This window comes from Coenobita brevimanus, chromosome 75 (assembly GCF_032717465.1).
Source record: "Coenobita brevimanus isolate Jiangsu-jjx chromosome 75, ASM3271746v2, whole genome shotgun sequence".
Classification (NCBI taxonomy): domain Eukaryota; kingdom Metazoa; phylum Arthropoda; class Malacostraca; order Decapoda; family Coenobitidae; genus Coenobita; species Coenobita brevimanus.
In genome coordinates, this window is record NC_137028.1 from 19,538,745 (window position 1) to 19,553,503 (window position 14,759).

General features: G+C 38.4%; 1 protein-coding gene across 1 annotated transcript in view; it reads right to left on the minus strand.

Moving 5' to 3' along the window:
• Nemp (Nuclear envelope integral membrane protein) overlaps window positions 1-14,759 on the minus strand; it is a 69,031-nt gene that overhangs the window by 49,837 nt on the left and 4,435 nt on the right. The window contains exon 2 of the mRNA XM_080278891.1: window positions 13,744-13,926. Within this exon, the coding sequence (XP_080135017.1) occupies window positions 13,744-13,926 (183 nt within the window). The remainder of the gene's footprint in view (window positions 1-13,743; window positions 13,927-14,759) is intronic.

The following is a 14,759-nucleotide window of genomic DNA, read 5'->3' on the forward strand; positions in this document are numbered from 1 at the left end:
TTATCATCAGACATACTCCCTCTCTTGCCCTCTCATTTTCATTGACTCCTGCACATATACCTAAACCATATTCCCATTCTCTCACCCCTTAGTACTGTTCTCATTTCTCTTCTTATGAGAAAATCTTGCATCCAACAAAACAGTTTGCCTCAAATTCCTCCTTGATGGTACAGTTTCCATAAAAGTCTTTGGTGTGGTACTGTGTCAAATGCTTTCTTGAAATTTAAATAGATACTATCCACCCATCCTTCTCTTTCCTGTAATGTGTCTGTTACTCTGTCATAGTAGCTCAACAGATTAGTAACACATGATTTTCCTTTTCTGAAGCCAAACTGTCTTTCTGTTATCATACTGTGTTCTTCTAGGTGATTTACCCAAATTTTTCTTATAAGCTTTTCTAATACCTTGCTTACAACACTGGTTAGTGATACTGGTCAGTAGTCGAGTGGATTTTGTCTATTCCCTTTTTTGAATAAGGGAACAATGTTTGCTTTCTTCCAAATATCAGGTAGTTTACCTTGATTCAAGGATTTCTTGAAAATTAAAAATAATGGTTTACTTAACTCCTTTGCACATTCATGTAGTACCCAACATGAAATTTCATCAGGACCATTTGCTTTTCCTCTGTCTAATTTACTTAGCTCCTCCTGTATTACTTTTTCTGATGTTTGTATGTCTGGTAGTATGTGTGGGCATGAATGTTCCACATAATCCCTCTCAAAAATTTTTTCCTCTGTAAAAACTGATTGGAATTTCTTGTTCAGTGCTTCACAAATATCCTTCTCTTGTGTATAGGTGATTCCCTCGTCCGAAATGGATTGTATTTTATCTTTTACTTTGGTTTTGCTTCTGATGTAGATGTAAAATAACTTCGGTTGATCACTACTTTTATTTATGATATCCTCCTCAAACTGTTTTTGGGCTTCCCTCCTTATTCTTGTACAATCGTTTCTTGCCTGTTTGTAATTATTATATGCCCTTTCACTATTGTGTCTTCTGTATCTATTCCACAACAAATCTCTTTTTTCTTTTGATTTTTTACATTCTGTATTGAACCATTTCTGTATTTTCTTTTCTGCTTCCTTGTGCTCTGGGATGTACTTCTGGACTCCTATTTCATAAAGTTCACAGAATTTTTTACATATAGCATTTAAACCTTGTCCTCTAAGCTCCTTTCCCCAATCAATTTCTAAGAACTACTTCTTTAGGTCATGATAGTTTCCCTTTTTATAGTTTAGGCTCTTTTTGTAAATTTCATTGCTGTAAACAATGTCATATGCTATCTTGAAGTTGCAATTTAGTACTGCATGGTCACTTTTGCCGAATGGAGGGTGGTATATTAAATTGCCAATATCGTTTGCTTGCCTAGTAAATATGAGATCTAGCACTGAGGGTACATCGAGTCCTCTTTTTCTGGTGCTTTTCCTTGCATGCTGCGTTAGGAAAAACTCTTGCACAAGATCCAGGAGCTTTTGGTCCCAACAGCTTTCTTGGCTTATTATATCTAGAGTATTCCAATTTATATTCGTATTAAAATCTCCAGTTAGTATAATTCTTTCCGATTTCTCATCCATTTTATGTAGTAATGTTCTTAAACTCTGAATTGTATTCTCTGCCAGGTCCTCATATTCGTCTCTTTCCCATGTGTTTGATCTGGGTGGCATGTACAAATTGGCTACAATTACTTTCCCTTCAGATGTATTGATCTCTACTGCAATCAGTTCTACTTGTAAGGGTATATCTATTTCTATTTCTTTGACTTTTAGATTTTTTAAGTTCCTATCTCTTCTCCATATATTGTATTCCTCTAAGTTTAGGATGTCATTTGATATCCTTGGTGTTAATTTTGTTTCAGTTAGGCATATTATATGTGGTTCATTTTCTCTGACATAATCATTCATCTCTAATAATTTAGATACCATTCCATCCACATTTGAGTACATCAACTTCATCATCATGTTTATATACTTGTCATGACTTGGTTCTACTACCTTCCTCCTTTTTATTCCCTCCTGTTTATATACCACTTTCGAACCTGCAATCCTATTAGTACTTTGTAAAAAAATGTATTCTTCTCCTCCTCTGATCTTCCCTCATTTTTTGTTTTTGCTTCCTCCCTCTTCTCTTTCAATAATTCCAGTTCCTCTTGTGTTAAGTATCTTTTTATCCATACATTTTTGAATTCCTCTTTTTCCAAAAGATTCTTTGCATTTTTTAGTATCTCCTCCACGGTGTTTACACTCTGGAAGGTTACCTTTAGGGGTCTTGACTTGCTTCTCTCGTATTTCCTAACCTTTTGTGTTCCTCTGTCTTTACTACAGATTTCCTCTGATACTTCTTTCAATATGCTCATTACATTTGCCATCTCCTTTTTGTCTCTTGAGATCTTGTTTTTTACTTCTTCCTCTTCTATACCAGTGATTACTATAGATTTGTTGATATCTACTGAATCTCTGACTAACTTAGGATTGTTTTGGATTATTCTTTTCACTTCCTTTTAATTGCTTTTTTCTTCCACCCTTGTTTCTAAGTCTTTCTTTACTTTCACCATTTCAGCAAAAGTGGTTTCCACATCATTTTTGTAGCTTTGCACAGCTTCATTCACCTGTGTTATCTTCTCCTCAATATCACTGCTCTGGTCTACCAGACTGCTTACTTGCCTAATTGTCTCTGTATCATTTTTGAACTCTTCCATAATACTCTCATGGTTGACTACTGTACTTGCCATTTCACTAATTTTTCTCCTATGTGAACCCAATTCTACTGTCAGCTCATCTATGGTTGTGTCTTTCATGTTGACTTCCTTTCCTAATTTTTCTATTTCTTCCTTTTGCAAGTGCATCTGTTTCTTAATTTCATCAATCTCATTTTGAAAAGCCATCTCTAGTCTGTGTACTTGTTCCACCAGTTTATTGTGAGTTTCCACTTCAACCAGTTCTTGCTATAAATCATCGTCCTGCTTTCTACCTTTATCCCTTTTCTTTTCCAAATTTGCTTTACTAAAGTACTGTATGTGGTCATTTTGCAGTACTAAAAGCACATATAGTACTTACATTCCCTGGGGCAGTTGTAGACTATACAAATGATCAGCTGATTGTGTGTGTGTGTGTGTGTGTGTGTGTATCTACCTAATTGTGATATACAGGAAATAAGCAATTCTCGTGGGATTCCATCTCTGTTTCTCAATAAGTCAAATTTAGCTTTAAACTCATTTAAGTTCTTACACTTGATGATCTTTTTGTCCAGGCTATTCCACAGGTCTATACATCTATAAGGAAAACTATATTTCTTGATATCCTTCAAGCAGCTTCGTTTCTTCAGTTTCATTCCGTGTCCTCTTGTTGCTCTCTTATCCCATAAAAACAGATCTTCTTTGTCAATTTTATCTACTCCCACCATGGTCCTGAACACTATAATCATGTAGCCTCTCTTTCTCCTTTCTTCTAAGGAAGGCAAATCCAGCTTTTCCAGCCTCTCTCTGTACGACAGATCTGCCAGACTGGGGACCATTTTGGTTGCTGTTCTTTGTATTCTCTCAATCTTATTTATATCTTTCTTTTTGTGAGGGGACCACACTACTGCTGCATATTCTAACCTGGGACGAATTATGGCCACTATCAATTTTTTCATCATCTCCTCATCCAAATAATGAAAAGCTACTCTTATATTAGGAGTTCATATGTCTCTCTAACTGCCTTGTTAATGTGTTTTTCAGGTGACAAACTGTCCTGGACCAGCACTCCCAAATCTTTCACTTCTCTTGCTTTTGTGATTGGTTCATTACTCATCAAATAATTCAATGATGGCCTATTGGTACTTTTACCCATTTCCAATATTTTGCATTTCTTTGCATTAAATATCATTCATGTGGTGGGTGGTGGCGACCATCATCCACTCACTTGATGTAGTGCTGCCTCCTTCTTCCTTAGCCTTTATCATTCTTTTTCTGTGCCTGCCCTCCTCTCTTCCTATTTCTCCCATCTTTCCTGTCACTACTTACTGCTTTTCTTTCCGTTACAGGTGGCTTTACATTGAGTGACAAGCCAAATGGTTTCCTATAAGCCAAGAAACCATTTACAACGCTGGGTGGTAACCATATAACCAAACCACACGTGCTCCCTACATGTCAAGTGGGTTGGAGGAGGGTTAGTGCCCCTCCCTGAAAAACAAATAACTCAGAGTCAAATGGCCACCCCGTGAGGGATTATGGCGTCTGGCAATAGATAGATAGATAGAATTTTCATTTCCGACATCCGGCTCCAATCGTGCATCCTATCCAGATCCTCCTGCACCATTTTATAATCCTCCTCAATCTCTACCTTCCGCAAGATCTCTGCATCATCAGCAAACAGACTTGCATAACTGTTCACTCCATCTACCATATCATTTACATAAATCAGGAACATTACTGGCACTAACACCGAGCCCTATGGGACTCCACTTGTTACTTCCCTCCATCCACACATCCTACTCTTTATTACTGTCCTCATTTGTCTGTTTCTCGAAAGGTCTCTCATCCATTCCAGGAGGCTCCCCTTCAGTCCTCCTATATGCTCTAGTTTCCACATTAGTCTTTTATGGGGTACCTTGTCGAATGCCTTCTCCAAATCCAGATACACACAATCCACCCAACCATCTCTCTCCTGTAGCACGTCTATCGCTCATGAGTAAAAACTCAACAAGTTGGAAACACATCACCTTCCACTTCTAAATCCAAACTGACTATCAGCCAAAATATTCATCTCTTCCAGATATTGTATCTATCTATCTTTCAGAATTCTTTCGCACAATTTTGTGATCATGCTGGTTAGGGACACTGGTCTGTAATTCAGGGGTTCTTCCCTGTTTCCTTCCTTATAAATTGGTACCACATTTGCCCTCTTCCATTTTTGAGGCACTTTCCCCTCTTCCAGAGAACACACAATTAAACTGTGAATCTTATCTGCCAGTTGTTCTCTGCATTCCTTCAGCACCCAATTAGAGATTCCATCTGATCCTGGGGCTTTCCTTACATCTTGAGTTTCCAGTAATTTATACACTTCCTGTACTTCCACGTTTATATCTTTTATCAGTACATTTCTAGTCACTCCCTCACCTTCCACAAACTCCTTTTCATTAGTGAAAACTGATTGGAAACATTTGTTCATTATTTCTGCTTGCATTGCTGCATCTTTATAGACCTTTCCTTGTACTTTCAGTTTGGTGATTCCTTCCTTTTGTTTCAGTTTGCCATTGACAAATCTATAAAACAGTTTGGGTTCATCCATACAGTTATCTATTATACCTTTTTCAAAATTCCTTTCTTCCTCTCTACGTATTCTTGTGTATTCATTTTTAGTTCTTTTATATTCTTCCTTTGTTCTGTTGTTACCTCTCTCCAATTGTTCTAAGCCATGTCTCTCTCTTTTTTTGCAATCATACATCTTCTATTAAACCACTAATTTTTCCTGTTTTCCTTCCCCCTTACTCTTGGCACAATTTTTTCCACTCCCAAATTATTGAGGCCTAGAAAAATATCCTACTTCCTCTGTATCTCTCTTGTTTCTCTAAATTTTCTCCAATCTGCATTTTCGAAAAATTTTCTCAATCCTGTAAAGTTTGCTTTCCAAAAGTTGTATCTTCCCTGTCTATAAAGCTCGTCTCTTGACTCCACGTTCCCTGTTATCATCTGGAACCCAATGACCACATGATCACTTCTTCCAATAGGACACAGATATTTCAAGGATTCTATTACATCGGGTTCTTTGGTAAACAGTAAGTCAAGTCTTGCTGGTGTGTCCTCTTCTCGAAACCTTGTCTCTTCTTTGACCCATTGCGACATCACATTGTTCATTGTTATATTTAATAATAAAGTGCTCCATGAATCTTCGCTGCCTCCTGAGTCCCATTCCTCCCAGTTCACCTCTTTACTATTGAAGTCACCCATTAAAATTATACTGTTGCTTTTCTCAATCATTTTCTGTAAATAACTAGCCATGTCTGACAACATTTCCTGGTATTCATTATCACTCCATGCTCTTGTCTTACGGGGAACATACACTACTGCCAAATCTCGCTTGTTATTCTCTCCAGTTTCTAATTTCATATTTATCACTTCAGCCCTGCCTTCTCCCATTTCCAATGTATCTACATTTATGTCATTCTTCACTGCTATCATCACTCCTCCTCCCGTTTTTTCTTTTCTGTCTCTTCTCCACAGTTTGTATTTACCATCTACCATATGAACATCAATATCTTCTCTTAATTTGGTCTCTACAAAGCACATAACATCAGGTTCACGTACCCTCAAAAAATCGTTGGTTTCTAACCTTGCCGATATCAAACCATCAACATTAGTATATGCCACCTTCCAATTATTTTTGATGTTTTTTATACCTTCTTTTCTCCTTTTCTCCGCCGGTGTGTGTGTGTATTTACCTATTTGTATTTACCTATTTGTAGTATACAGGAATTGAGCAATGCTCGTGTTGTCCTGTCTCCATATCCACATTTATCAAGTCTACCTTTACACACATGAATGTTTTTCTCATGCACCACCTCTTTCTCTAAGTCATTCCAAATACTTAAGTATTTACCTAATATACCTAATTGTGATATACACGGAATGTACTATGCTCGTGGGTGTCCGTCGATGTTTCTCAATAAGTCAAATTTAGCTTTAAACTCATTAAGTTTTTAGACTAGACGATCTCTTTGTCCAGGCTATTCCATAAGTCTATGTGTGTGTGTGTGTGTGTGTGTGGTTTACCTAATTGTATTTACCTAATTGTGATATCCAGGAAATGAGCTACGCTCGAGGGGTCCCGTCTGTTCCTCAATAAGTCAAATTTAGTTTTAAACTCGTTTAAGTTTTTAGACTGGACGATCTCTTTGTCCAGGTTATTCCACAGGTCTATACATTTATAAGGAAAACTATATTTCTTGATGTTCTTCCAGCAGCTTGGCTTCCTCAGTTTCATCCTGTGTCCTCTTATCACTCTCTTATCCCATAAAAACAGATCTTCTTTGTCAATTTTATCTACTCCCATCATGGCCCTGAACACTGCAATCATGTCTTCCCTTTTTCTCCTTTCCTCTAAGGAAGGCAAATCCAGCTTTTCCAGCCTCTCTCTGTACGACAGAGCTACCAGACTGGGGACCATCTTGGTTGCTGTTCTTTGTATTCTCTCAATATTGTTTATATCTTTCTTTTTGTGTGGGGACCACACTACTGCTGCATATTCCAACCTGGGGCGAATCATGGCCACTATCAATTGTTTCATCATCTCCTCATCCATATAATGAAAAGCTACTCTTACATTAGTCAGGAGTTTATACGTCTCTCTAACTGTCTTGTTAGTGTGTTTTTCAAGTGACAAACTGTCCTGGACTAGCACACCCAAATCTTTCTCTTCTCTCGCTTTTGTGATTGGTTCATTACCCATCAAATAATTCAATGATGGCCTCTTGGTACTTTTACTCATTTCCAATATTTTACATTTCTTGGCATTGAATTTCATTACCCACGTCTGGCTCCATTCGTGTATCCTATCCAGATCCTCCTGCAGCATTTTGCAATCCTCCTCAACCTCTACCTTCCTCATGATCTTTGCATCATCAGCAAACAGACTTGCATAACTGTTCACTCCAGCTACCATATTACTTACGTAAATAAGGAACATTACTGGCACCAACACCAAGCCCTGTGAGACTCCACTTGTTACTTCCCTCCATCCAGACATCATATCCTTTAATACTGTCCTCATTTGTCTGTCTCTCAAAAAGTCTCTCATCCATTCTAGGAGGTTCCCCTTCAGTCCTCCTATATGCTCTGGTTTCCACATTAGTCTCTTATGGGGTACCTTGTCAAAGGCCTTCTCCAACTCTAAATGCACACAATCCACCCAACCAGCTCTTTCCTGAAGCTCGTCAATCGCTCTTGAGTAAAAACTCAACAAGTTGGAAACACATCACCCACCTACCACTTCTAAATCCAAACTGACTATCAGCCAAAATATTCATCTCTTCCAAACATTTTATCCATCTATCTTTCAGAATTCTTTCACACAATTTTGCGATCACGCTGGTTAGGGACACTGGTCTATAATTCAAGGGTTCTTCCTTGTTTCCTCCCTTATAAATTGGTACCACATTTGCCCTCTTCCATTCTTGAGGCACTTTCCCCTCTTCCAGAGAACACACAATTAAACTGTGAATCTTATCTGCCAGTTGTTCTCTGCATTCCTTTAGTACCCAATTAGAGATTCCATCTGATCCTGGGGCTTTCCTTACATCTTGAGTTTCAAGTAGTTTATACACTTCCTGTACTTCCACTTTTTTATCTTATCACTGCATTTCTAGTCACTGCCTCCGCTTGCACAAACTCCTTTTCATTAGTGAAAACTGACTGGAGATGTTTGTTCATTATTTCTGCTTGCATTGCCGCACCTTTATAGACCTCTCCTTCTACTTTCATTTTGGTGATTCCTTCCTTTTGTTTCAGTGGGATATGATAAAAAAGAGAGGTGAGGCTAAATTGAGGAGTGAGATGCAATGAGTTGATGAACGAGAGATTGAATTAGCAAGAGCTGCGTACTGGAGTTTGAATTCAGAAGTAAGAAAGTTAGCTAGGAGAGATAAAAGAAGATATGTGGATGAAAAGGTTGCAGAGACTGAAATCTTAATAAACAAAAATGATGGACAGAGTCAAAGAATAGCATATGAATCGATTAGAGAACTGAGTGGTAATGCAGGTAAACGCAAGGAAATACCAGTTAGAGACAGGGAAGGAAATTTATTAACCAAAGATGGAGATATTAAAAATAGATGGAAAGAGCATTTTGAGACAGTTCTTAATAGACCAATACCACCAGAAGAGGATATACCGTCTGCTCAGGAAGATTTAAATATAGAAACAGGAGAGTTGAGGCTTGCAGAAGTGGAGAAAGCAGTAAAACAGTTAAAGAATAATAAGGCACCAGGGGAGGATGGTTTATTTCCGGAAATGTTTAAAGTGGAGGGGGATAGATTAATAATGATCTTGACCAAGCTATGCAATAAGATATGGGTGACGGGGTTACTACCATCAGTTTGGAAGAATGGTGTAATTGTTAAAGTTCTCAAGAAGGGAGACCTGAGTGAATGTGGTAATTGGAGGGGAATCTCTTTGTCACCGATAGCTTTGAAAGTTTTCAGTAGAGTGTTGTTAAATAGGTTGGAGCCGGTGGTTGAGGGTATTCTGAGGGATGAACAGGCTGGTTTTAGAAAGGGACGTGGTTGCAATGATCAGATCTTTATAGTTAGGCATTTGATGCAGCAAGTTAATGAAATGAGAGTACCGTTAAGTCTTTGTTTTGTTGATTTTGAAAAGGCTTTTGATAGTGTTTCGAGAGAGACTATGGGGAAGATCATGAGACATTATGGAATACCAGAGGAGTTTGTGAGGGTCATTATGAACATGCATGAGGACACATTTTGTAAAGTGATGGTTGATGGTTGTCTGAGTGATTCGTTTGAAGTCAAGTCCGGAGTAATTCAAGGTGGTGTTCTATCGCCTTTACTATTTATATTGGTCATTGATTACATTATGAAACGCGTTGGAACAGAAACCGGTGCTGGTATACTTTGGGGAGAGAATAGGAAACTTTTGGATTTAGATTATGCAGATGATATAGTTTTGATTTGTGATGGGCCAGAAGAGATGCAGAGAGTGTTGGACTGTTTGGTGAGTGAAGGTCGCAAGGTGGGTTTGGTTATTAATTGTGGAAAAACTGAAATAATCAATATGAATATGGAAAATGCGCAGGAATGTGTAATTGGAGGTATGGTTGTAAAGCAAGTTGATAGGTTTAAATATTTAGGTACTTATTTAGCCAAGGATGGTTCTTTGAACTTTGAATTCGAGGAAAGGTTAAAGAAGGCTAATCAGGCAATGGGAATGCTTAAAAATATTTGGAATAATAACAATTTTTCTGTGCATACAAAAATCAAACTTTATAAGGTAATGGTTAGGAGTATCTTAATTTATGGACACGAGTCTTGGTACAGCACAGTGACTATGGAAAATAAATTCTTGGTGTTTGAAAATAAAGCACTTAGAAGAATATTAGGAGTTAAGTGGTGGGAAAGGATACCAAATAGTAGAATTAGAGAAATAACGGGAGTGCAGCCGATCGATGAATATGTTAGATTCTCACGATGGAAGTGGCTAGGACATGTGTATAGGAGACAGGGAATAGTACGAGGTACACCAGGGTGGGTGGCACTTGGTAGGAGAGGTAGAGGAAGGCCAAAAGAGACGTGGGTGAGGACAATGAGACGGGAAGCTGGAGATGAGTGTTGGGGAGATCTTGAGGAGTTAGCACAAGATAGGATGTGGTGGTGTGAGTTCATCAAGGCCCTATGCATCCCCGAGGGTGCCACAGGAAATGACTGATTGATTGATTGATTAACAAATCTATAAAACAGTTTGGGTTCATCCTTACATTTGTCTATTATACCTTTTTCAAAATTTCTTTCTTCTTCTCTACGTATTCTTGTGTATTCATTTTTAGTTCTTTTATATTCTTCCTTTGTTCTGTTGTTACCTCTCTTTCTCCAATTGTTCCACGTCATGTCTCTTTCTCTTTTTGCTATCATACACCTTTTATTAAACCACTCTTTCTTCCTGTTTTCTTTCCCCTTTACTCTTGGCACAAATTTTTCCACTCCTGAATTATACAGGTCTAGAAAAATATCCCACTTCCTCTGTATCTCTATTGTTTCTCTGAATTTTCTCCAATCTGCATTTTCAAGAAAATTTCTCAATCCTGTAAAGTTTGCTCTCCCAAAGTTGTACCTTCCCTGTCTATAAAGCTCGTCTCTTGGCTCCACGTTCCCGGTTATCATCTGGAACTCAATGACCACATGATAACTTTTTCCAATAGGACACAGATATTTCAAGGATTCTATTACATCGGGTTCTTTGGTAAACAGTAAGTCTAGTCTTGCTGGTGTGTCCTCTCCTCGAAACCTTGTCTCTTCTTTGACCCATTGCGTCATCACATTGTTCATTGCTATATTTAATAATATAGTGCCCCATGAATCCTTGCTGCTTCCTGAGTCCCATTCCTCCCAGTTCACCTCTTTACAATTGAAGTCACCCATTAAAATTATACTGTTGCTTTTCTCAATCAGTTTCTGTAAATAACTAGCCATGTCTGACAACATTTCCTGGTATTCATTATCACTCCATGCTCTTGTCTTAGGGGGAACATACACTACTGCCAAATCTCGCTTGTTATTCTCTCCAGTTTCTAATTTCATATTTATCGCTTCAGCCCTGCCTTCTCCCATTTCCACGGCATCTACATTTATGTTGTTCTTCACTGCTATCATCACTCCTCCTCCCGTTTTTTCTTTTCTGTCTCTTCTCCACAGTTTGTATTTACCATCTCCTATATGAACATCAATATCTTCTCTTAACTTGGTCTCCACAAAGCACATAACGTCAGGTTCATGTATCCTCAAAAGATCATTGTATTCTAACCGTGCCGATATTAAACCATCAACATTAGTATATGCCACCTTCCAATGATTTTTTATGTTTTCTATACCCCCTGTTCTCCTTCTCTCCACCAGTACCACTTCCTTAACTTCTGATCCATGACTCTCCAATAAAACACCGTCTTCTCTTTCTCCGTTCTCTGTTCGTTTTTTACCTTTGCTTCCTTTACTAAGTCCTTTATTTTAGCTCTTTCTTCGTCATTTGCATCTCTCCTTATCCAAACATTTTTAAACCTTTCCTTGTCTGATAGTTTCCATGTTCTACTGAAATTAACTGTTGCTTGGGACTTAAATTTTACCTTCAATGGCCTTGTCCCTCCTTCCTCGTACTTTCCCAACCTAAACACCTCTTCAATCTCTTCTTGAGCTTCGTTGTTTTCCTCCATGACTATTGATATTATTTCTTTAACCTTACTCAGTTCTTCTTTTTCTCTGTCTGATCTTATTGTTATACGTTCTTCTTTAACTCCTGAAATTATTATACATTTTTTCTTATCTGCTACATCTCTAACTAAAGATTCTCTACTTCTCAACACCCTAACCACTTCCCTCTCCACTTTTTCCTTGCTTTGTTGGTCTATAATCTCTCTCAAATTTACATTTCCCTCTTCCTGAATTTTCTTCCACCCCTTATGTTGCTCCTTGATTTCTTTAATGTGCTCTTCCTGTATTCTTGATTTGGATTCATACTCATCTAGTTTGCTTTTCATCATGTCCCTTTCCTATTCCAACTTCTTATTCTCTCTCTTAAGCTGTTTTATTTCATTCGAGGCTGATTCATTGTTCACTTTTAATTCAATAACTTCTCTTTCTTGTTCGTCACTACGTGTACAGATTTTTTCCAGTGTACTCCTTAAACTTTTGATCTCGTTTTCCTGCTCTGTGGTCCGTTCCTGTAACTCTTTAATTACTGCCCATACCTTTTTTATCTCCTGGTCATTCCTCTCCGCTGTTTTCTCTACACCTGCTATTCTTGTCTGGTTCAACTTAATACTTCCTTTTCCCACCTCCTCTTCACAAAAGCCCTCAAATTCTTTCTCATTCATTCATTCATTGCCAGACGCCTTGTATCCCAAACGGGGTGGCCAAGGGCTTAGAGTTAACCGTTTTAAAGGGAGGGGCACTAATCCTCCACCAACCCCACTTGACACGTAGGGAGAACGTTATGCCAACAGCATCTGGTGTTCCCAGGCGGTCACCCATCCAAGTACTAACCAGACCCAACGTTGCTTCACTGATCGTAAACAATGAACCGTCCGTTTCCTCCATGATTCAACCATATGGAGACAGTTTTCACTTTATCTTGTCTCTTTTAAGACCGAGACTGTGGTTTTTTATTTATTACTGTCCGACGGGACCACCACTCACGCAATCATTGACACAGTCACAATTAGGCTCAGCTTCCTTTCGTCTGTGATTCAGCGATTATTTCCCCACGATCCTGGAAGAGGTCCGTCTCTGTCGGCGACCCGTGTGTGTGTGTGTGTGTGTGTGTGTGTGTGTGTGTGTGTGTGTGTGTGTGTGTGTGTGTGTGTGTGTGTGTGTGTGTGTGTGTAAGCCCACCAACTTTTCACTCGATGCAGTGCTCCCTTCTGGTGACTCTACGCAGACTTTGAAGCCAAATTATTTCCAGCAACTCAGGAAACCATTCACTATAACCAAATGGTCAACTGTTGGTCTAATATGTTAAAGCACTCCAACTGGATTGGACCAGTAAGGGTTTAGGTCTAACAGATGGTTAGGGTTTACTGCTCACAAAATGTCACTCAAGGGCAAGTGAAGTTGGTAACTTGTGCCTTACATGTCAGAACTGAGTAGTCTAGCCATATGCCCAAAGACATTTTTTTTTTTTTTTTTTTTTTTGGGGGGGGGCAGTAGATATGTCAGAAAACAGACTAAGTAAACTGACAGTTGGTGAGCAAGGCTGGAATGGCAATGGGGAAGGGCATGGGGAGCACACCTTGTGAAAACGGACACCAAGTCTGGCAGTATCTGTTTTACAGTACAGGTATAAGTTTCCTCCTTGGAAAAAAAGAAGAAATTTATCTTGTGTTTCACAATACAGGTAAAATAAGGAATGTTTTGTGAAAAGGTGGTCTTCAGTATAATGTATTACTATATTAGGTAAACAAAGTTAATGTGAGTCCAGTAAGGAATCAGTGAACAATAATACAAAAGTGTCTTACAGTACATGAAGTGCATGAAAGTGTATTTAAATACTGTACATTATACAAACCTTGGGAACAAGTCTTGCAATAATGTAAACCACTATGAGGACTGAGCAGAGAACACCAAAAGTGATGCCTGTCGTGTAGTGGAAGATGACATTCCTGGCAAGGTGGGCTGCAGAGAAGAAGAGGATGACAGCACTGACCAGAGTCACCACACGCCAGAAGTCAACCCCTGCAACCAAATGAAACATTTCAGTGACACGAACAAAAAAAAAAAGAGCTCATACCAATTTGGTATACAATAAAGCATACTGAATGGTATTATAAAAAAAAAAAAAAACAAAGCTACACACCTTTTATTTATTTATTTATTTTTAACCAAATCAAGAGAACTGGGAGGCATCGCTGCACTGTGAAAGGAAGCCAATGATGCTAGGGAAGGTTGCTATGCTTTGCAAGGCATTACAAACTGGAGATAAGATGTAATGCACTCACTCCTCAGCTCTCAAAATGAGAGACGAATCCTCCCATCACCATCAGATGTCTGGTTAGTGACACAAGATTCTGAAAGCCTCATTATCTGCGTGCCTCCAAAGGGGATGGGGTGGGGGGCCATGGAATTATAAATCAATAAACAAATAAATAAAATATCATCATTATCATCAAATCCTGTGTTGCCCCATGAGGAGCACTGCAGCCCAGGGCTAGGCAAGTTGGTCTTAATATTTATGATGAGAGTGACCTGCCTCACTGATCCCTGAATGGCATCACATGAACAATAAATCCCAACCACTCCTCAGATAGAAATAAAATAAATAAATAAACATAAATGAACATAAATAAATAAATAAATAAATGAGTTACACTTTCATGGGCAACCATCAATCTTCAGTGATTATGGACAGTTAAAATTAATACTGATACAAATACGCTATAGATGGGAAAAAAGAGAGATAGATAGAGACAGTAAATTAGATAAGAACAGGAAAAAAAATGACATGCAGCATGTTTTAGTGAGAAAATATAATCTTCCGCTATTGCAAGAAATATTAACTTGGAAAAACT